Raw genomic sequence first — 21,949 nt, forward strand, 5'->3', positions numbered from 1 at the left:
CAACCCTTCCCATACTGACCTGGAACTGAACATACCCTAACTTTGTCTGACTCAACCAGACTTAAGTCCTCTCAAGTTGGCTAATATGAGTCTAAATTTGACTTTACTTGACACGATTCAAGCTCATCTAAACCTAACCTGAGCTACTCAAAACTAGATTTGTCTCAACCTATATTCAGTCTCACCTAAAATTGTATTAACCTATATTCAGTCTCACCTAACATTGTCTTAATCTATGCTCAGCCTAAGTGGCTACAAGTGAGGTCGGGCCTGATTCAACTTGACCTAGACTCATTTTTATCAGCTTAATATGATGTCAATCTAATCTAACTTTACTGGTGTTGGATTTGATTTGGATTGAGTAAATATTATTGACGTGCATAATTTTTTTTAAGTAATTATTTTTTATTTATTTTTTAAAATAATATTTTTACTTTAAATCTTTTGTTGAAAATTTAGTTTTATAAAAAAAATTATGAAGACTTTTTAGCTGTGTGGGTTTTTTTTGGGTTCCAATCCATTTTACCTAGTAGAGTGAGCTCTGAAGTGAGAGCTATACGAAAAAGCTTATAAAAAAGCATTTCATTTCCTAATTGGACTGAAAACAAACAATAGCACAAAGAAAAAAAAGGTCAGCAAAAATTCTATAGACGACATCGTTCAAATAGTATTTGCAAAGTTCAACTTTTTATGTTGTTACTTATCCCTACAACACAACCCAAAACCTCAAACCTTCATTAGCCACTCCATACTCCATTTCAAGCTTGCCCCTTCTCTTCCCACACCCCAAACTCCGTAGCCCACAAACCGAAATATCTTCAAGTTTCAAAATTTCCCATAATTTTCGCCCCCCTTTGCGTCCAAATCCACTGCCACTCCTATTATTACTGATTGCAACAGTTTCAGTTCTTTGTTTGCTCTTAATTTCTGCGTCTTTTTATTCTGGGTTACATATCTTGGAATCAAGAAGAAGATGGAGAACCTTAACTTGGCCCTTGTGTCTTCCTCTAAACCTTTGATGTTGGGACATGTTCCTGCAAGAGACGCCACAGACAGAGACGTTTTAAGAAGAAAGCCCTTCTCTCTTGGGAGGGTCTTGATTGCTCCTCACCGTTTCAGATACCGTGTTTCTGCACTCTCTTCCTCCCATCATAGCCCGAAATCTGGTATTCAGTTCTTGAACTTTTTTTTTGTTTTATTACTATCTTTCTGTGTGCGCGCGTGTGTGTTTGATGGGGGATTAGAATTTTGGTTGGAATTTATTTTTGGTAGGAAAGAGATTCACTGGATTCTGATGGAGTCCAATAAAATGAAATGTGTACTGTTGAAATTGAAGGTGAATTGATAGGTTTGATTATGCTATTGGTGTGTCTGTTTTGCTTTTGTTTCTTTCTCAGTACTAAAGATAGAAACCGAATTGAACATGTTGGTTCTGTTGTCGTTGGACTTGAGTCATGAACACACTATGTTGACATTTTCAAGGGTTTAAGGTAGTGTTTTGGATATGCAAGGCAATAGAAAAAGACACTTATTATTATACGACTCTTTTGTTTTGGAAGTCACTCCTTTAGAAAATCTTAAATACTCTCTTCTTCTTTTTTGGTTTAATTATGTTTTTAGTTCATGAAATTTAGGTTAATCCGGTTTTAGCTCTTCAAATTAAAAAAAGGGTTCATTTTAGTCCCTCAATTTTGGAAAACTACGGTTTTATTCCCAAAACACTAAATTTGAGGGACGAAATACAATTTAATATAATTTTAGTCTTTCACAGATTGTGAGTTTTGGAGTTTTGCTCAAGGTTATTTGATGGCATTTTGAATTTGAATCCATGGTTTAAAAAATTATCACATGTCTGTGTATTTTGAATCCATTTAAGTAATGTGTATTTATCATGTCTATTGACTTCTCTTCTCTTGTGATTAATGAGTGCTTGCTGTACAAGTTGAATATCTATCAATATTTTTCACTCATCCCTTAAGATGCCTAAGTAATGCATGCCGGTGAAACAGTGCAGGATAAGCTGATAGTAAAACATTTTGCTAGTATTTCTTCTTCAAATACTCAAGAAACAACATCAATTGGAGTTAACCCACAATTATCACCACCTCCGTCCTCAACTATGTAATCATTTACTCTTTTTCTTTTGCATATTAGTTTTCTTTAAAATTATGAGCAGCTACTGAGGTGGTTGTGGTTGATAGATATTTTATTGATTTACATTTGCTAACATCTTTTGCATGTAAATTCACACTATTATTTATCTATTTACTATATTTCCAGAGGGTCACCTCTCTTTTGGATTGGTGTTGGTGTTGGGCTTTCTGCACTGTTTTCTATGGTGAGAACTGGGAACTATAGTCACAACTCTACATTACATGAACTGATGCTGGATTTATTTTTGCTGTATGTTTAATAATTTTGTGTTTTTGCAGGTAGCTTCAAGATTAAAGGTGAGTGCCTTTATTGCAATGCATTGATATAAGCTGGTTCTTTGAGTTTGACTATAACTATGGGTATAAGATGTAAGAAATTTTGCTAGTCATGGGTGTAAAGGCTATAAGCTGGTGCATATTTTAAGTTCTACTGTAATAAATGTGGGTTTGTATGTGAGAAATTTCTCGAGTCATGGATATACGCTGGTGTATTCTGAGTTATGCAATAAGGTATAGGAACCATGACTAGTCAGAGGAGTCCTTTACTGAGAGAGTAAAGAAGATCAGATCTTCACCATTAGATCTTAAATGAGTAGTCAGGATTAGAAAGTAAACATCATGCATCTTTTTTAATCTTGTCGATCATTTATATTTTAACGGCCAAAATATTAGCTCCACTTCCTCTCAGAAGACCATTTTTCTACCATCTAAACTGAGATAAAAACCAATTATTTATTCTTTACTAGTTCCCCTAAGAGTATCTGAAGTACTGAATGAACACCACTTCAACAACTGTTTTAAGGTGTGATTGAGCGTACTCCATTCAACAAATACAAAGTATACCTGCAATGTTTGTAAAAGAAATTATAGGTTTTTCTATTGTTGAACATGTTAGCCGCCTTCTTCGTGATTCTAGTGGGATATTTACAGATGTTTAAATAATGTTTCAACTTTTTGCTAAAAGGTATGTTTATTGTATTAATTTACGTTGCTTATTGTTCACTCTTCTCTTGGGAAGCATAGTAAGTATGTATAAATCTGTCAGTTTTATTGAACTCGAGATTTTGATTTAGCTTTATGAGAATCTTGGTATTGTTTGTGATGCCATCTTCTGTTATTTGTATTTCTCTGTGAAAAGACTGGGAGCATGGATCAAGAGGGTGATAATAAGCCCAAATGAAAGTCTTACAAGTTTACTCTTGTAAGCCTATTGGCTGCCTAAACTTGTAATACTTTCCTTTTGGGCTTAATATCACCCTCTTGACCGATACTCACACTCCTGTCACTTTGTCAGTTGTAGTCTGTCTGGCCTTATTTTTCATGGATTTTAACTGGGTTCTTTGTAGAATTATAATAACTAGCCCTGAATATATTACATAATTTAAACATGTCTTCTGATTTTATTTTAGAAATATGCTATGCAACAAGCTTTCAAGACCATGATGGGCCAGATGAATTCACCAAATAACGATTTTGGCAATGCTGCATTTTCTCCGGGGTCTCCTTTTCCCTTTTCAATGCCTTCAGCAGCAGGGCCCACTGCAACTGCTCAATATGGAGCACCTTCCACATCTAGTGGATCTCAATCCACTGTCACAGTAGATATTCCTGCAACAAAAGTAGAAGCTACACGAACTACTGATATTAAAGATGAAGTAGAAGTACAGAACAAACCCAAAAAAATTGGTAACTTAACCTTATAATCTCTTCATAGCAATCCTATTTGTTTCCTGTTGGATGAGACATACTACTTTTGGAATTTATATATGGTGAGGTGATGTGTTGTCCACTAGGAGATATGTGTGGTTTCAGGTAAATTAAATACAAGTCTTGAAAGCTCTTTGTTTTTAGTTTTTGGCCTAGTTATTTGGTTTAGTACATCAATTTCTTTTTAGCTTTTAAGCGGATTCCTGTTCTAATTGACATAACTCCACTGACGTTCTACATAGTATTAAAGGATGATTTGGTATTGCTATGCTGATTTTGATATCAAATCAATTTTTTATGGAATCTTCCTAAGAGTATTGCCAACTGGTTCAGCCTACCATGAATGCTTCATTAGACTTGCCAATGATGATCTTTAAGATTTCCTATTTTTTTCTAATACCTGGGATGAATGTATGTCACTATGTTGTTTGAGCTCTGCATGCATGCAAGTGCATCAGTTCACAGTTATTTGTGTTATTGACTTTTAGTGGCAAGTTACTGTGTATTAAACATTTTAATATGACAAACTAGGGGGTGAGTTGGTGAGGTGACACCAATGATATATTCAGAAACTAAAATAATGTAGAAAATGGGATAATGTTGGGAAATAGAAAGCGGGAAGTTGAGGAGGAGAAAACATAAAGCAAAAGCTTAACTACTTTGCAATTGTTTCATATTAAAAATATTTGAATAAATATCAATATTTATTATTTCATCCTTTATCAATTCATTTAAAAAATTTCAATTAAGATAAGTTCTTTTTTTAAAATATTTGCAAGATTTGCTGTTATCCATATAAAGATTTCCAACAGAAATTGAAGATGGAAAACTTTCATGGAGTTATCCATATAAGTTGCAGTGATCATGTGCGATCTCAGCTTTTATGTGTAAAAATTGAAACTTTAATTGTTAAAATTCCTTAGATTTTCCATTACAGCTTTTGTAGATGTTTCTCCTGAAGAAACTGTGCAGAAGAGTCCTTTTGAAAGTGTTAAAGATAATGAATCAAGTTCTGTCAAGGAGGAAGCACGGGTTCCTGATGAAGTGAGTTTTTAAGATACACTTTTTGCTAAAGTCGTTCAGTGACCTGTGTTGTTCTTAATATGTAATACGCATTTATTGAAGGTTTCTCAAAATGGAGCTCCCTTTAACCAAGGTTTTGGTGGTTTTCCAGGTTCTCAATCTACAAGTAAGTAGTGTCAGTTGAAATTGTAAATATTTGCAATTCAGATTTATTGATGGAAAACCTCATAGAATGTGATACATCTATTCAAGCCTCAATATATAGGAAATGCACTGGCATAACATGGCCTTAGATCCTGCCAAATAAATGAGTTGTACTCCTTGTCATTATGATTGTACTTATCAATTAATTCTTGTTTTCATTGCTGGGTTTATCCTGGATCATCTGCACTTCATATGCTTTGTAATTTTACTCTTAACTATGAAGTTTTGCTTGTCAGCTATCACTTACTTTTTTGACTCTGATTAAGCATTTAAAATAATGTTGTAAATAAAAAAATATTAGTTCCAAAAGGCATTGTTTCTAATCTCATTGGTACCACTGGCTTAAATCAATTAAACTTTGTTAGTTGTCTTGAAATATATATTGTTTGTACAATTATTGTTCTTTCCATGTTTCCTTCAATGAGCTGCTTTCTGTTTTATTCAAAGTCCTGAGGGTGCCATTGTTTATTTTTGGATAGAAAAATCGGCCTTGTCAGTGGATGCTTTGGAGAAAATGATGGAGGACCCAACAGTGCAGAAGATGGTTTATCCGTAATATTATTTCCCTCCGTCTTAGATAATGTTTATGATTTTGCATTTCTTGAAAATAATTATGTTGTGGCTTTGTTAGTACTTGAGCAGGGAATATGGATATGTTTAAACTTTGAGTAGTTCTAGTTTTAAATATATTGATGAAAGTTCCTTAAATGGTTGAAGTCTCTTATCTTACAACTGCTGATGGCAGTTGTACTAGTACCTTTGATACTCAGAATTGGAGTTTAAAGTAGTTTCATCATTGTGTTTATTTCTATTGAAATGTTTACTTTGGAAGTTTGGATGTGTCTAAAATTCTGCTGGAGCCCTTAATTATTTTTTCCCTGTGTCCTCTAGGCACTTTGCTACAGATAGTTTTAGGGGAAGCATATACTTCTGCATTCTTTCATTTCAATAAACTTTCTTTATCCACAAAAGATTTGTAATTGGTTTACTGGTGTTCTTTTAATTGAGTGGAGTGGATCTAACTTATGTTCTCTCACTTGTAAAATAAACTGATTCGTAATGTTTTTTTGTTTACAATTACTTGTTGAAAATTTTCAGATATGATTTACATGCTTGCATAGATTATTTAAGAACTTTTCCCCTTGTTATGCAAAAGGTTTTAACTTTTTTGGGTTTTGTTGCAGCCATTTACCAGAGGAAATGAGGAATCCTGATACCTTCAAATGTAATTTTCTACTTTTAACAGTTTCCGGCTAATAATGTTATTAAGATTCATTATTTGTGCAGTGTGCAGTTTTTGTTGTTTAGCACCTTTCTGGAAATAATCCCATGTAACTGCAATGCTGAGTTTGCATGTTATATGCTCAATATAGTCTATATGCAACACTTCTATATGGATATACTTTTTTATTTGTTGCCATCATATAATATAAGCACTTTACGTTTAAAAATAGTTTGTAGGTAGGTCTAAAGTCATGTCTCTCTGCATAACTTCTTGATATGCAGATATTACTTTCTGCATAACTTCTTGATATAATTGGCCAATGAGTAATAGTTGCTGTTCTGTTGCCTGCTTTTAATAGGGATGCTGCAAAATCCACAGTACCGTCAACAACTGGAAGCAATGCTGTAAGTTCTTCTTCATACTGTTTCTTCAGATGCTTAGAGCCGTTTTGCTTCACTAATATTATCATTGACTTTGACTCAATTTTAACAGCTAAGATGGGAAAATGCTTATTTGCATTAAGCCTGTTTGACATGTTTCTACAAAAACTAGTTTTCGGGTGAATGAAAAAGTTTTCCAGAATTACATTCCAGTTATTAGTCTCACATTTTACAATTTTGATGAGCTGATAATGAAATCTGATGCTTGTTCTATATCTTTTATACATTGAATTTATAATAGATTAGGAAAAAATGGTGGCCATGATTGAAATATCTGTTTTACTTCTTTTTCTTACCACCAACTTTGTTGTTTCAACTTCTTCTCCTTATCCTTCACCCCTTGTTATTATTTAGACTAATTTATATTTTAGCTTTTCAGAGCTAGGTTCATGTGTCTTATGACAACAACACTCAATGTCCTTGCATTGACTTGAGATCTCAAGTATCTGAAATTTGTATTTTCTTATTTGTTATTTCCCTCTCATCCTATGCGCTGCAGTTCGATAAATCTGTATTTTGTTAATATAGGGTATGAAATCTTCTCTGGAGATTCAAACATCTGAACCCTTCCTCTTTATTCTTAATGTTTGATTTCAGAAGCAACATGGGTGGAAGTACTGAATGGGACAATCGAATGATGGATACCTTAAAGAATTTTGACCTTAATAGTCCCGAAGTTAAGCAGCAATTTGGTAAGTTGTTATTATATCATTGTTATGCCTTAGATTTTATTTAGTGTCACCTCTTCTCTGAGAGCCGGATCAACTAAGATGATTAATTTAACATTGTTCAATTTTTGCTTGTTACTTTTTGACTTGAAAATATTTTAAATACAATAATCTCTTCTCTTCCTTCCATCCTATGGAAATTATCTGTTCTACTTCGTTTATCATCTTTGATTCTTGAAGATCAACACTAATTGATCACTATTTTTTTTCCTGAAGTTGCATTACATATGGGCGATAATTGACTATTTATTCATAACTTGTTTTTATAAGTTGATTTAATCTGTCTGATTACTTCTCAACATTCTAATATTTTCTTTGTCAAATATTGCTTTAAATTCTGCTTCGTGGGGGTAATATACTGTCATTTGTTAAAAAGAATCAAAATAATTTTTTTCAGTGAAGTGATAAATGCCTTGGTAAGTTCCATTGAGAAAAAAGGTGAGGAGTTCTCATTCAGAAACACACCACATTTCATGCCAATTTATCAAATAGTGTTTGGTATGATTCAACATTATTTTTTACTCCTTACCTTGGTTTGCTAGACTTCACTGACTAATTTATCTTTATACGATTGTAGGCATCATAGTTTCTTCTCTTAGTTTATTGAATTCTCAGATGCCGTGAAACTGTTGATTAAGTCTTTGAAAATATCACCTTGTATTTTTTAAAATAGCCCTGTTAACAGTTTAAGAATGAATCTTTTACTCCACTCTGGGTCTTTTCTCAAGATATTTTTTTACTTTCAGCAGATCAAATCGGGCTTTCTCCCGAAGAAGTCATTTCAAAGATCATGGCCAATCCTGAAGTTGCAATGGCTTTTCAAAATCCTAGAGTTCAAGCAGCTATCATGGATGTATGTTCTAATTTAAATACTTTATTGGTCTTTCATGTCAAAACTCCTCTCTGACTGCATCTTCTTGTGGTTGCAGTGTTCACAGAATCCGATGAATATTACTAAATATCAAAATGATAAAGAGGTAGGCTTATCTGATTTCATTTGTCTTTCCTAGAGGAATGTACTTTACTGAGTTTAGTTTTCTCTCTGTTTCCCTTGCAAGTCAGTGTTGGCGAAACTATGGATAAGCTGATATTTGTTTTAGACTTAAAATTTTATTCATCTAATCATCAGTTTCGGGTCATCTTAAGAAAAAATAAAGTCATTTTTGCTTCCCCTTCCTAGCTTGTTAAAACAGAGAATAAGTAAAAGTGAAAACTGCACCTATTGTGCTGTAATGTAATTCAGATTCCCATTGGAATTGCTGATTTTCCCGGCTTCAATAAATCAATTGCAACATGCAGACAACATATTGTATTTTTTACCTTAGGAGTTTAGAGAGAGAGAGAGAGAAACATTCCTCTTAGTGTTCTTACAACTGGCATAAAGACTGTGTTTATAATTTATGAATTAATACAGAAAAGGGATTTACAACATGAATGTTTTGAGTTTGCAAGCATGCCATCATGTTTCTAATGAGTAAAGCTATGATAATTACCCTGTTTCTAATGAATATAAGAAATGTCAATTTTTGAAGATTTGGCTCTTAAATTTTTTCTGATGGTTGCTTTTCCCTCTTGAACACTCCAGGTTATGAACGTGTTCAATAAAATATCAGAACTCTTCCCTGGAATGGGTTCACCATGATTCATTTATGCGTTGCTGTTTGCTGGGTCAAGTTATGAGATGAACCTTGCCTAACCAACTACATGGAGCCATGCAAAACACTCGTGCTCACGGTTACAGCTCCATTGTGACATGCGGATACTAACTGTGTCTGGCCTGGGCCAATTATTGCCATAGTTGGATCTTTTTTGTTTCACTAAATAGTTGAGATCGTACATTAATATTTAAAGTTCTAGCAAATATTTTGTTTTGAGGAATTGTATCTGCAGTGTGTTTTTGAGTATTATTCAGGTCCCGTAAAATTGTGAATGCTTCACATAATAATCTTTCACAAATCATAAGCTAATTAAACTTTCTCTGGGTGTTTGGTTGTGCATATATGAACTTTTAACATGGATAACCTGAAAGCTCCACGAAATAGTTTTTGCTTAAAAAAATTGGCGTGAAGTTGAAGATAAGTTATTTGTTTGGAAAAGTTTTATCTTAAGCTTAGACAAGAAGTACAAATAAAATGACTTGTTTTAGTTTTAGTTCATGAAAAAATAGAAGTAAAAGCAACCAGACATAAGTTATGCAAATGAGTGGCAACTGTCAAATCCTGTAGTGAAGCGTATGATGGAGGGCTATTCGTTGGGAGTAGGTAGACCTTTGGCTAATGTCAGTGTTTTTCACGATTTTCATAATTTGAGGTTTGACTATTCTTTACACCATGCAGTTGACTGGTTGGTAAAGGCAATTACTAGATTTGTTGGTAAAGTTGGTGTAACATTCTGGTTCATAACAAAAATTAAAAAGTATAGCCGTTTGATGGGTTCGTTAGCCAAAATAATATATAACACCGGTTATTTTTTGTGGATCCAAATGAAATATATAACCGTTATACAAATTCCCAGCTGTACAAATTTGAATGCTGACAGAGTAAGAAGTGGAAGCAAAGTAGTATTTAATATTTGTTACTGCGTGGTATATACTTCCATGGTTAGAAAAACATTATGAATTTGAAGTTAGTGACTTTGTGGGGTCGCCTGTGTCAGACAACACAACTTGACCCTTCTATGGATCTGTGGCAAAATTCCAGCCCGCTCTGTATTTCAAATTTTGAATGTTCTCGCTTTCACTGTCATTGATAAAATGGCCACAATCTTTTTTTCAAAAAAAAGATTCTTTCGCATTCCCCTTCCTCCTTGCTCCTATTCTTCTAAGTGTAATTCCTAACACCATTTTTACTTTGCATTTTTTCTTCACTAGTTCTGTCTGTCAAAATTCCATGGGTGCATGTTTGAGTAAGAAAAAAGGGTCTTCTACTTCTACCTCTTCCCCTCTTGCTGCGACCAAGTCAGCTTCCGCAGTTGCTGAGCTGAAGAATCCTTCTCTTATTGGTGTCAATGTTTCCAAACCCAAACTGGAAACTGACCCAGAGGTGAAACTGAAGAAGGAGAATTCTAAGAAAGTGGAAGAGAAACATGAGGCAGTGCCAGAAGTTGAGGGACATGTGAAAAAGGAGATATTCATCATAAAGCACAGGAAGAGCCATGATGATAGAGAAAGAAATTCCAAGTCGCCACCTTGCACAACTCAGCAGAATGTCACCACTGAATCAATGGGTGACATAGCCGCACAACCAGCAGCAACAAACATGGGTGTTGTAGCTGTGAGGACTTCAAGCTGCACCAAAGAGGAGGTGGATGCAATTCTCATACAGTGTGGGAGACTCAGCAGAAGCTCTTCAGGTAATGCTGTTGCTGCTTCTGGTGAACACAGAAGAAAGTACTCAGGTTCAAAGAGAAGTTATGATTTTGACCATTGTGACAATGACACCATTTCCAACGATGAGGACTCCAAGAAGGCCAATGCCAATGAAAGCAACAGTGATTTGTGTGAGGATGAAAGGCACCAACACCGGCTGCGACACCGCCAGTCACCTAGTCCGAGGCCTTCTTCTCAGGAAAGGAGAAGAAGAACACCAAGCAGGGAAAGAGACCAGCAACAACGGTCAAGCAGTAGAGAGAGGAGAGTTAGCAGATCTCCTGGAAGAAGGTCATCAGAGAACACATCTGCCAACGCAAGAAACAATAGCAACACTAGTTCTAGGCCTGGGAAAATGGTTTCAGTGCCTGCCACTGTTTCATCACTAGTGATGGATAAGAGTAACAATAATGGTGGTGGTGGGGAATCTGCAGCAACCACTGGCATCAAGAGGATAACAGTGAAGAGAAATGTTGGTGCTGCTTCACCGCGTTCTCAGTCTCCTGCAAGAGCAAATGGGAATGCAGCAAATGCTAATAAAGCATTCAACGAGAATCAGCCGCCCCCATCCCTTAGCCGTAGCTCTTCAAGGAAAGCAGAACAATCACCTTACAAAAGAAATCCATTGAGTGAGATTGAACCTAACTCCCTTGCTTTTCCACATTCAACAGCCAACAATAACAGCAGCAGGGTTCAAAACAGACCCAAAAAGGAATTTGAAACAGAGGCTATTCAGGTACTATTAACTCTTTAATATTTGGTTCAGAATTTATCAGCATTGGAGATTCGACCTTTCGACATTTCACCTTTCATGTTTAGAAATGGATTAAACTTGTTGGTGTGATTAATGTAAGTTATATGTAATGATGTTTATCCTCATTGCAGAGAACAAATAGCAGCAGAACTGCATTGGACAAGGGCATGACTGTAACTTACAATACAAAGGTGCAACCCGAGGGAGATATCAAAGTGCAGTCTTTAATTACTGATAATGCTGTGGTGAAAACAATGGTACCACCAGGGTTGGACAACCTAAAACCCCATAAATTAACAAGAAGCAGATCTTCAAGGCGATCCCAGGACTTAGACCTCAACCCTGAAGCTCTATTGAATCCTCCTCAGTCCTACGCTTCACTGCTCCTTGAAGATATCCAGAACTTCCATCAGAAGAGCACTCCACCTGTTTCTCTCCCAGCTTGTGTCACCAAGGCTTGCTCTATCCTCGAAGCTGTTGCTGAACTCAACTCTAACACCAACTTAAATTTCGGTGGTGCAGAGGACAGGAGAAGTCCACCAACTTTTCAGTGTAGTAGGAATGACTACAATGTTCCATTGACTGCCAATGATTATGGGAAGAGGGAGCCAGATGCTGAGGACCCAGTTGTGGAATCTATGTTAGTATTCAATGATGATGATGTGTTGGAATCAAGCTTGCATAAGTATGTGACAGTGAATAGGGGTGGTTCAGTCGGTGGGGTGGACATGGAAGACCAAGAGTCTTCAGGAAGCAACAGTTTCACTGTCGGTAATGGTCAACAGCAGTGGGGGATTTCTTCTTCTTCATGGGAGCCCAGCTCTGTTGAATCAAGAGATTGCTGGACTTCAAGATTGAACTACTCCAGAGAGGAAGGTCAGAAAAGTCCATTAGGCTTGGAAGGGAGTGTGTCATCTGAAACAGGATGTGATGTGGATGGAGCCAGGAAGAAGTTGAACAGCAACGGGAGGGAGTGTGATCATCAGCATGGGAGTGGGATAGGACGTGGAAGGCTTGGTGCCAATAAAGTACTTCACACCATACCTATTGTCACAGCATCTGCACCCACATAGATTGTGTTGAAAGATATTCCCTTCATCTTGTATGTTAGACTTCTTGAGTTTAAACATTTCTAATGTTTGTGGTTGCACACTTTGCGGCCACTTCTCATTTAATTAAGGTCAATATTTTAACTTGTCTCAAATTGGAACCATATACTCTTTATTTCTACAACTGGAACCGTATAACAGATACTTAACAATGGTCACGGCAATGATATCTTACAATTTCCAAATAAAAATGGAAACAAGAGCTGTTACATTAAATAAATTAATAAACAGTTTATTTCGATTTTGCAGTGTTGTACAATTTAAAATTCCGGGAGACTAGTCAACAGTTTGTTGCAATTGAATTTGGCTGGTATAGCTTTTCTCCCTTTTAGTGTAGAAGTTAACCTGTTTCCTGCATTGCTATATATAGTTGTTGATTTAGATTACTGCAGCTGAATCATATAATTAATAAGTTCTGAATCTTTAGTTAATAATACTCTCAGACGGTTCACATTTTAATTGATCGAGTACTCTACAACTGATGCATAAACTAGAAGTTATAATTTGATTAAGCTCCTTAAATGCAGGGACTGAAATCAATATATTTCTTTCATAACAGACTCAAAACATACCAAACTTGTCATATCAATATAATTTCTTTTGTAACAGATTCACTATACATCAACCTTGCCATATACTACTGGTCATAATAATATATACATTCTATTGAGTCCATAACATCTTATACAACAAAAGAACCTTTCCGGAAATAATTTATTCCGACAAGGCTTGTGTTTTGCCCAAGTAACTTCCAAATTTTTGGTATATGTTGCCTTAGGAAGAGGCTCGAGCCTAATTTAACTAACAAAACAAAACTTTATTTACACCACAAAGCATGGTTACAAAGGCTGAAACTCGTTTATCACCAACTTTCTCCTCACGACCAAACTCGCTTCTAGCGTTCCCAATTTGAGTTCATGGAAACATCTAATTCCCCGAGCAATTTTTTACCATTGGATAAGGTTGAAAGAACCAGGCAAAAATGGAAGTTCATTCAGCAATGCTTTTGAAGTTAACCATGTATATTCCAACCACAGTGATCAAGGCCCCAACAAGTTGTACAGGAGAGAAGGTCTCACCAAGATAGAGAAACCTGAAATACCAAAGCAAAATGTAAGTCATACTCAAAGGTCCTCAAAAAGAAATGAAAACCTTAAAAATGAAAGAGAAAATACTAGTACCAAAAAAGCAAGAAGAACTTCAAGATATTATGAAAGAATGTCATTGAATTTCCAAAACTTTAAATGTAGAGAGGGTTACTTTTTTTTCTCCTTAATGACATTCCTAGTAGAAATCTGAAAGTAATTGAAAATCCTATGGCTCTTTCCCACTGTGAGGCAGCCTTACCCAAAAATTGAAGCAAACATTGGAGTTAAAAAGGTGAGTGAACTGAGCTTGGTCAAGCTACCTGCAGTCACAAATGCAATATCATATGGTGGTCTATTTCTTAGGGATCAATATAGATTTTGAAAAACAAAAAGAAGAATCTTCAAAGCCGTATGCCTACGAGTTATAGCTAAAGATGCATCAATAACAGTGATTACAATATTGAAGAATAAATTAACCATTTCGGATTTAACATGGAATCTGGAATTCTCAGTGACCATAAAAGGAAATTCATTGATGAAGAGAAAAAAATATACGGGGAGAAATATAGACCTTTAGTTGCACTGTAAAAGAACACGCCATAGCTGACAGCACTTCCAAAAACAGATGTATATAGGAGTGCCAATATATCAGTTGAACTGTACTCTTTGAGACTCCCACTCACCGCAGGGTCATTGTTAAGAACTGAGAATAGCAGAAGTGGGAGACCACCAATAATCATATGCTGCAATAGAAAAGGGTACAGTTTTGACCTATAAGCTTATAACCATAACATCATATGTGATATAGCGTCCTCCATTTTGCTTGTCTTTTCCTATTTTTTACTCAGACAACATTTTTTTTTCTGAAATAATCAAATAAGATATGAATACAAGAACACAATACACTCCATTTCACTAGTATCACATACAAACTTACTATTAAGATATACAATATTTCTAGAGACATCTGCAGAAATAAATTGTGCTGCAACAATAATAGTGAACCATAAAGTAGAAGCATATCCAAATTTTTGGTTTGGCAAACTTGCCATGTCTGGTTTTAAAACTGACAATGCAAAGAGGCAATATGACACATTAAAACAAACACGATTATTTAGTTAAGTGCCATAGGTATTTAACAATGTTAATCAAATCAACATAAAGATATCAAACACTCTACAGTCAAAAGGGATTTGAAGCACACCCATCCAGTTGCCATGACAGAATCAGAGTACTTGGAGACCCACCGGACCATGACTGTGCCAACTGCCATACTCTGAGCTGCAAGAAGCATCCACCACTCACCACTTCCCCACAAAGAGAAGTTGCTTTCATCAAATGATAGGGCGGGTAGCTGCAACAAAATTACCAGTGCTTGCATTACTAATAATATGTCGACAGCATTTGACAGGCTCACAAAAAATTGTATATTTCGAAGTAATAAAGAGTAAATAGGTAATTGCATAAAACTTTTGGATGATGGTAACAACTTCAAAACGTATCCTTAACATCATTCTAAATCAAATATACAAGAATTCAACAGTTAATTTTGTGTTCTGCTTTAAAGGGTACGATAATAACTAGTGATGTTTGCTTAAAACTAAATCCGGAATCAAATATTACCTCGAGTAGTACAAGTCCAATGACACCAAGTACAAGCCCAGCAGCTCCAACAACTCCGATTGACTCCCCAAATAACAAAGCCGCAAGTACAGCCACAGTCAAAGGTTGTGAATCAATTATAACCTGCAATATCACCCATGGTAGATAATAAAAAGCATGCAACAATAATGGCTGTCGCTGTCAGAATTTGAAAGTAGAATTTGAATCAATATAAAATTCACTCTATTAAAATAATAATATAATTTGTATAGAATGCAATTACTATGCAAAAAAGAAAATTACATGAATTGTCATGTATGATCACAAAATTATTAACTTTCTATAATAACTATTTAGAAGAAATATATTTAAAGTGAATTCTAATTGATTGATAGAACTAAACTTTATACTGAGAATTTATCAAAACTAATTAAAGATATTTATATTGTTAAACCCACCAGACATTAACAATAGTAAAAATAGTTATATTGTTAACACATCGGTTAATTACATTAGGATTATCTTTTTAAATAATTATTATAAAAATGAACAAACTTCTCCTGCATAACTATGGTATTATAATAACAAAGTTAGCAAACCTTCACATTGTTGGAGTATTATGCTTATAACATTTTCTAGTACAGTATTTTATAAAGGAAGCATTGTATAAAAAGTAAATGTACTAATAAGATTTAGGAAAATCTTCTCAATAAGTATTATATGAAAAAACTTAAATAAGTTTGTTCATAAACTAATACTAGCTAAACATAGATAAACAATCACTATTTAAAGAAACTAACATGACATAAATTTTAAATATAACTCATACATAAACAAAATTTGGCTTGTAGATAAGTTATCACAAAAAAACTAGTAGATACATAAACTAAATTAAACTTATAAAAAATTCATTTTTCTTTCATTCTTTTAAATGTACTTATGATGTAGTTTGTCCACTGCAGAGTTAATTTGAATGCATAATAATGCGCGGTAAAATTGATTAAGAAATTAAGTGGCAACATACGCTTCCTAAACCAGCTGAAGTCCTCTGCAACCCTTCTGCGAGAAAACCCTGTCACAATCAGTTGATCAAACTTCAACCTATAAGCATTGTATTTTATTAAGATAAAACATACATGCAAGTGAAATGCGAAGAAGAAGGACCTGAAAGCAAGTGGCATCAACGAGAGCAAATAGTGTGATGGAAAGCCAAGCGTTGAAGCCAGAAGGAAGAGACTTTCCTTTCGAAGCCGCGAAACCCACGAGAAGAAACCCCGCCGGAATGAGGCGAAAAGCGGAAACGAAGAACGGTCCACATTTCGGAAGCACTTCCTTCATCGCCACCATGGCCGTGCCCCAGAAGAAGAACGGTGAAACCAACACCGTCCATTCCCACAGCGCTTCTGCGAGACACGGAATCGACGATGACGATGAAAGTGGCTCCAATTCTGTCTTTTCCGTGTTCACGAGGCACTCCACGTCTTGTCCCGTTCCCACGCAATCCACGGAGTCCGGAGGCGGCGCCGGAGAATCCGGCAAGGCTGTTTTGTTGGAGCATGGAACTCTAAATCGGAGATAAGGTGGAGCGGCGGTGGAACGAGTAAAGGAAGAAGGGGGGAATCTGAGGGTTCGGATGTCAAATTGGGAAGTGATGGAGTAGCGGCGGGCGGTGGTGGTGGTGGTGGCGACGGCGAGGGTGGGGGAGGGAGAAGAGCACCACCACGACGCCATTGTTGGAGTGAGTGGTGGTGTTTAGGTGATGTGTTGCGTTTAATATCAGAAACAGTAACTGGAAATTTGTGGTGCAATCCTAGTGTAATATTGAAATAGAATTTAAATAAAGCACCTTATTTTGTTTTGAAAAATGTAAATAAAAATTACTTCAAGAACTTCTTATCAAGAAATATTTTAGATTTTAATTTTCCGATCAGAATATATTTTCAATTTTGTATTTCAGATTTTTTTTCCAAAATAATTTTTTAGTTTTGAATTATATTTATTATTCCAGATTTTCTTATCCAGAGAATAAAGGTAATTTTGAAAATTTAAAGCATGAAGAAGAGGTCGTTTCTTCCTCCACCCTTACATATTTTTCTTCCTGCACCCTCACAAGGTTACGCAAACACAAAACTATCTCTCTCTCTATATATTTTTTTTTATTCTGAATTATGAAATCCGGTAAATTTTCAGATTAGCGTTTCCGGTAAAATTTTGGATTGGTGCGTATGGTAATCTCTCGGATTGGTGCTTTCGGTAGTATATGAATGATAGTGTTAATCCAAAATAAAAAAATGCAAAACATTCATAATTAAAAAAACCATTTCGGATCCTCCAATCCGTAATTCAAAATATGCATTCCAGATTCAGAAATCCATAATTGAAAAAAATCATTCCAGATCCACTAATTCGTAATAGAAATTAGGCTTTTGAATTCAACAATCCGAAAATCAACAATTTATGCAAATTTTGCTTTTGGAACACTCTCTCATCCAGAAAGCAACATGATTTACTTCCGGATTGATGAATCCATAGCATACTCTCAGATACCGAATTCAAATAATAGGTGAAGGTCAGTTTTGGAATTTACAAAATTGTGGGGGTGCAGGAAGAAAAATGTAGGGGTGCAGGAAGAAACTGCCGAAGAAGAATAGGTCTCGGCCCCAAAGTTAGTTGGGCTAGATTTTAATCCATTGGGCTTGGTGAAGCCGAATCCAGTAAAGTTTGACGAATTGGTCAGCCCACACACAAATAGTGTATAATTAAACTTCATTTTCAGTGAATTGACCAAAATTTTAGTAATAGTAGAAGAAGAAATGGTCAGAAAAGAACCAAACGAAAAAGTAATAGCTGACTATTTCCGAAAACTACTTAAATCCATATTTTTTTTTCAAAATCACTAAACTTTAAAACAAATAATATTTAAAATATAACAATTTAGATAAGACTATTAGGTGAGTGGAAATTGAATTTTATATTCAAAATTAAATTGACACACATGTTGGTTAATTATTTTTATTTCTTTTACTAAATGTAACAATGAAACGTGAAGAGCTTTGACTTTGACTTTGGAACGCGTTATATGCGGCTGAAAAAAGCATCCACTCAATATCAACCATTTGTTTACATAAAATATGCTTTTTACAATTTTATTATATAATTAGAGACTCACACAATTTGTCATAGTGGCATAATTTATACTTTCTAATTCATTACTTCATTTAAATTAAAAAATAAAGTATTTTATAATATATAATTAAGTATAAACCTTATTTTATAAATTTAAATTAAATTTAAAAGTCACTTCTTAATACACACTCATCTTTTTAGACCAATAGTATAATTATATAATTTCAGAGCATAGTTTGTAAATGATTATGTACTGTTAAGAGTTTATACAGATTCAAACCAGGGGTTATATCGTCAAACATTGTGACGTTGAGTTTGAAACTGTGGAACAGTTTGTGTGCACGATTTCAATGGTTTATAACATTGGCAATTTCCTTCACTTAATATTTTCCTTTTTCCAATTGTGAGACAAAACTAGAATTGACAACATTTAAAAATTGTGTTGAAAATCTATATGATTAAAAAGAAAAAACAGAGTATATTACCAATGAAGAAATATATGAGTTTTGTTTTTTTAAATGACAGTAACATTTTTATTTATTTTATCGAATCAGAAACAGTATTACATGGTAAGATACATGCCACTGTTAAAGAATATATCTTCTGTCATTACCATAAGTAAAAGAAATATAGTTTATACAACATGGTTTATTATATTTTACTTCATCATATAGCATTTTCTTATAAACACTGGTTCATGACTTTTTGCATAAGATCCCAAATGGATAATTGTTTTATGCAGCAACTAACCTTATTTATATATACCTGTTGTGTGAACATTTTATGAAAGAACTTTGATTTGGTAGCTAAAAATGCTTAAAATCACAAAAGTTGTTCGATTTGCGTCAGCATTATAAAGACACAAGGTTGAATAATCGCCCCATTTGATTGATAATTCTGCAGACATAAATAAACCAGAGAGTGACTCTTTCAAGTTTTAACATTTCAAGTCAAACATTAATAGGAAGCTTCAATCTGCTCATTTGTCATTACCTGCTCCTCAACGCGTTCATCTTCCCACCCTCTTTCTCCACACACCCTTTTCAATATTCAGTAACCTATATATTAAATATACATACAGAAGTTAACCAACAAAGAGAAGAAGAAGGAAAATCATCAAGAGCTAGAAGCTTTGTCTGGTGTCTACAAAACTTTTGCAGTGATAAATTTTGTATAATATATGATATATTATAGATTCTGATTGCTATTTTGACAGCAACAAAATGATGGCAGAACACCAAAGAATTCATCCTGTTCATGATGTGGAGGCACCACACAGACCTTTGGTGCCTGGAAACAGTTATAAATCTGATAGGGTTTTTCCTAAACGGACCTTTCCTGCGATGCATTCCAAGCCACCAAAGAGAAGAAGCTGTTGCTGCAGGTTTTTGTGTTGGACACTTAGCATATTGCTGATTTTGATCGTTGCTATTGGCATCACAGTAGGGATCATATACCTTGTGTTTAGGCCAAAGCTGCCCAAATACTCAGTGGACCAACTGAGGATAAGCCAGTTCAGTGTTTCTGACAGCAACACTCTCTCAGCAACCTTCAATGTGGCGATCACTGCAACAAATCCAAACAAGAAGATTGGGATATACTATGAGGGTGGAAGCCACATAAGTGCTTTGTACATGGACACACAATTGTGTGAAGGGTCTTTGCCAAAGTTCTACCAGGGTCACAGGAACACCACAGTGCTTGATCTGTCTCTAACAGGTGAAGCACAAGATGCAAGTGCCCTAATGAGTAGAATTCAGGAGCAGCTGCAACAGACCAACAATATTCCCCTTGATCTTAAGGTTAATCAACCTGTGAGGGTTAAGCTTGGTAAGTTGAAGCTCTTCAAAATCAAGTTCAGGGTTAGGTGCAAGCTTTTGGTGGATAATCTTGGTGCTAATAATGATATTAGCATTTCAAGCAGTGATTGTAAGTTCAGGTTTAGGCTATGAATTCACTAGTGCATATTACTCTTGATTAGTATAGTGCATGTGCCATATATTTATTTTATGTTCTTTTCATCTTTTTTGTCGTTTGTTTGATTGATATTTTTCATAAGGGTTTGAGGATCAGATGTGGTTTTTCTCTCCATCAGCACTTTCAGAATTGAAGTACAGTTCTTGTAATTTGATTCTATTTATTCAACCACTATTCCTTACTCACAAATCAGCATGCATTATTATCTGGTTCTTATGCTTAATTAATCACAATTAGCCAGCATCTTATTTCATATGATCTTTATTTCCATAATTATTCATTGCTGCTCTCCAACTAAACCATGAAAAGAGAATTACATTGTTTATTTCTTTTTGTTTCTGGGATCTGTTGTATACATGTATATAAAGTGAATTATAAGATAAAATACCATTTTTAATTAATTATTATAATTTTAACATGAAATCACTGTCAACATTTCTTTTTTAGGTGATGATAAAACATTTATTTAATTAATATTATTGAGATTTTATTAAAAAAGTAACTAATATTTCTGATAATCAATATTTTGGTAGCTTCAAGATGTTTTATCACTGGTTATGGGATATATATTTTTAATTATAATTAATAGGATGTAAGATTAATTAATTATAACTAAAATAACAAGGAAACAAAGTCTCAAGAAATTTTTAATTATACAACATAACACTACAACAAAATCATGAAATAGAAACTAATTTTAGAAAAAATAAATAATTAGTTGTTATAGTGACTAAATTAGAAATTATTTTAGAAACTATTTTTTTTGTTTTTAAATTAGTTTCTATTATTGTTAAAGGTATCTAATTAACTACCAATGTTTTAACTATCAATTATTTATATACTAATTTAGAAACCATTTAATAATAATAAAAACTAATTTAAAAATCAAAATGTTTGTTATTCTCTAAAATGGTTTCTAATTTAATTACTATAACAATTAATTATTTTTTGTCTTTAAAATTAATTTCTATTTCATTTTTCAATAATTAAACACAAAGAGTTTACAATTATATTAACATTTTTACAATATATATTATCTTGAAAATAAACTAATAAAAACACAATTAGCAAATAGTTCATTAGTTTTTAGGGATTTCCATTACTTTACTTTATTTCCGCATGATCATATTCGGTTCTATTTGGCCACCACCGTTCTATGTAATCGTTAACAAGTTATTCATATTTTTATAATTAAAGTAAAAATTTATTTAAAATTAAATCTCTTACATTTTTCAATAATTAAACACAAAGAGTTTACAATTATATTAACTCGTCTTTTATATTTCCCCCCAAGTCATTTTTCCACACAACTTCTAAAGGGGAAATTACATTTTTTAAGATTTTACAATTTTTAAAATTATTATTATTCTATTCAAATTTAAATAAATCGTTATTTAAATTGTAACAACTATTTTCTATTAAACTTTATTATATTCCATTAATTAT

The 21,949-nt window shown here is 34.1% G+C and overlaps 4 protein-coding genes across 5 annotated transcripts; 3 read left to right on the top strand and 1 right to left on the bottom strand.

Annotated features, from left to right (window-relative positions):
* Positions 1 to 595: 595 nt before the first annotated feature.
* Positions 596 to 9,457, top strand: TIC40 (hydroxyproline-rich glycoprotein family protein). 2 transcript variants are annotated; one of them, XM_068639351.1, is made up of 14 exons: positions 596 to 1,166; positions 2,010 to 2,121; positions 2,281 to 2,338; positions 2,433 to 2,450; positions 3,563 to 3,839; positions 4,798 to 4,904; positions 4,986 to 5,049; positions 5,567 to 5,639; positions 6,272 to 6,312; positions 6,671 to 6,716; positions 7,350 to 7,444; positions 8,227 to 8,333; positions 8,410 to 8,457; positions 9,066 to 9,457. In XM_068639351.1, the coding sequence occupies exons 1-14, from the start codon at positions 974 to 976 to the stop codon at positions 9,120 to 9,122; spliced, it is 1,296 nt and encodes a 431-aa protein (XP_068495452.1). In that variant the 5' UTR covers positions 596 to 973; the 3' UTR covers positions 9,123 to 9,457. The 2 variants fall into 2 exon arrangements, with proteins under 2 accessions (XP_068495452.1, XP_068495454.1); XM_068639353.1 differs by having other exon boundaries at positions 598 to 1,166; positions 8,230 to 8,333.
* A 571-nt stretch (positions 9,458 to 10,028) lies between these two features.
* LOC137831606 (uncharacterized) lies at positions 10,029 to 12,805 on the top strand. Its single transcript, XM_068639350.2, has 2 exons — positions 10,029 to 11,583; positions 11,733 to 12,805. The coding sequence occupies exons 1-2, from the start codon at positions 10,204 to 10,206 to the stop codon at positions 12,672 to 12,674; spliced, it is 2,322 nt and encodes a 773-aa protein (XP_068495451.2). The 5' UTR covers positions 10,029 to 10,203; the 3' UTR covers positions 12,675 to 12,805.
* Positions 12,806 to 13,279: 474 nt separating this feature from the next.
* Positions 13,280 to 17,310, bottom strand: LOC137831608 (nodulin MtN21 /EamA-like transporter family protein). Its single transcript, XM_068639354.1, has 7 exons — positions 16,565 to 17,310; positions 16,425 to 16,472; positions 15,422 to 15,544; positions 15,003 to 15,152; positions 14,370 to 14,541; positions 14,058 to 14,118; positions 13,280 to 13,803 (listed from the first exon to the last, which is right to left on the bottom strand). The coding sequence occupies exons 1-7, from the start codon at positions 17,129 to 17,131 to the stop codon at positions 13,701 to 13,703; spliced, it is 1,224 nt and encodes a 407-aa protein (XP_068495455.1). The 5' UTR covers positions 17,132 to 17,310; the 3' UTR covers positions 13,280 to 13,700.
* Positions 17,311 to 19,377: 2,067 nt separating this feature from the next.
* LOC137831609 (NDR1/HIN1-like protein 6) lies at positions 19,378 to 20,692 on the top strand. The gene has a single exon (XM_090304035.1). It carries the CDS (start codon positions 19,750 to 19,752, stop codon positions 20,476 to 20,478), a length of 729 nt encoding a protein of 242 aa, XP_090160161.1. The 5' UTR covers positions 19,378 to 19,749; the 3' UTR covers positions 20,479 to 20,692.
* The last annotated feature ends 1,257 nt before the right edge of the window (positions 20,693 to 21,949 follow it).

The sequence above is a fragment of the Phaseolus vulgaris genome, chromosome 6 (assembly GCF_051622355.1).
Source record: "Phaseolus vulgaris cultivar YP4 chromosome 6, ASM5162235v1, whole genome shotgun sequence".
Classification (NCBI taxonomy): Eukaryota; Viridiplantae; Streptophyta; class Magnoliopsida; order Fabales; family Fabaceae; genus Phaseolus; species Phaseolus vulgaris.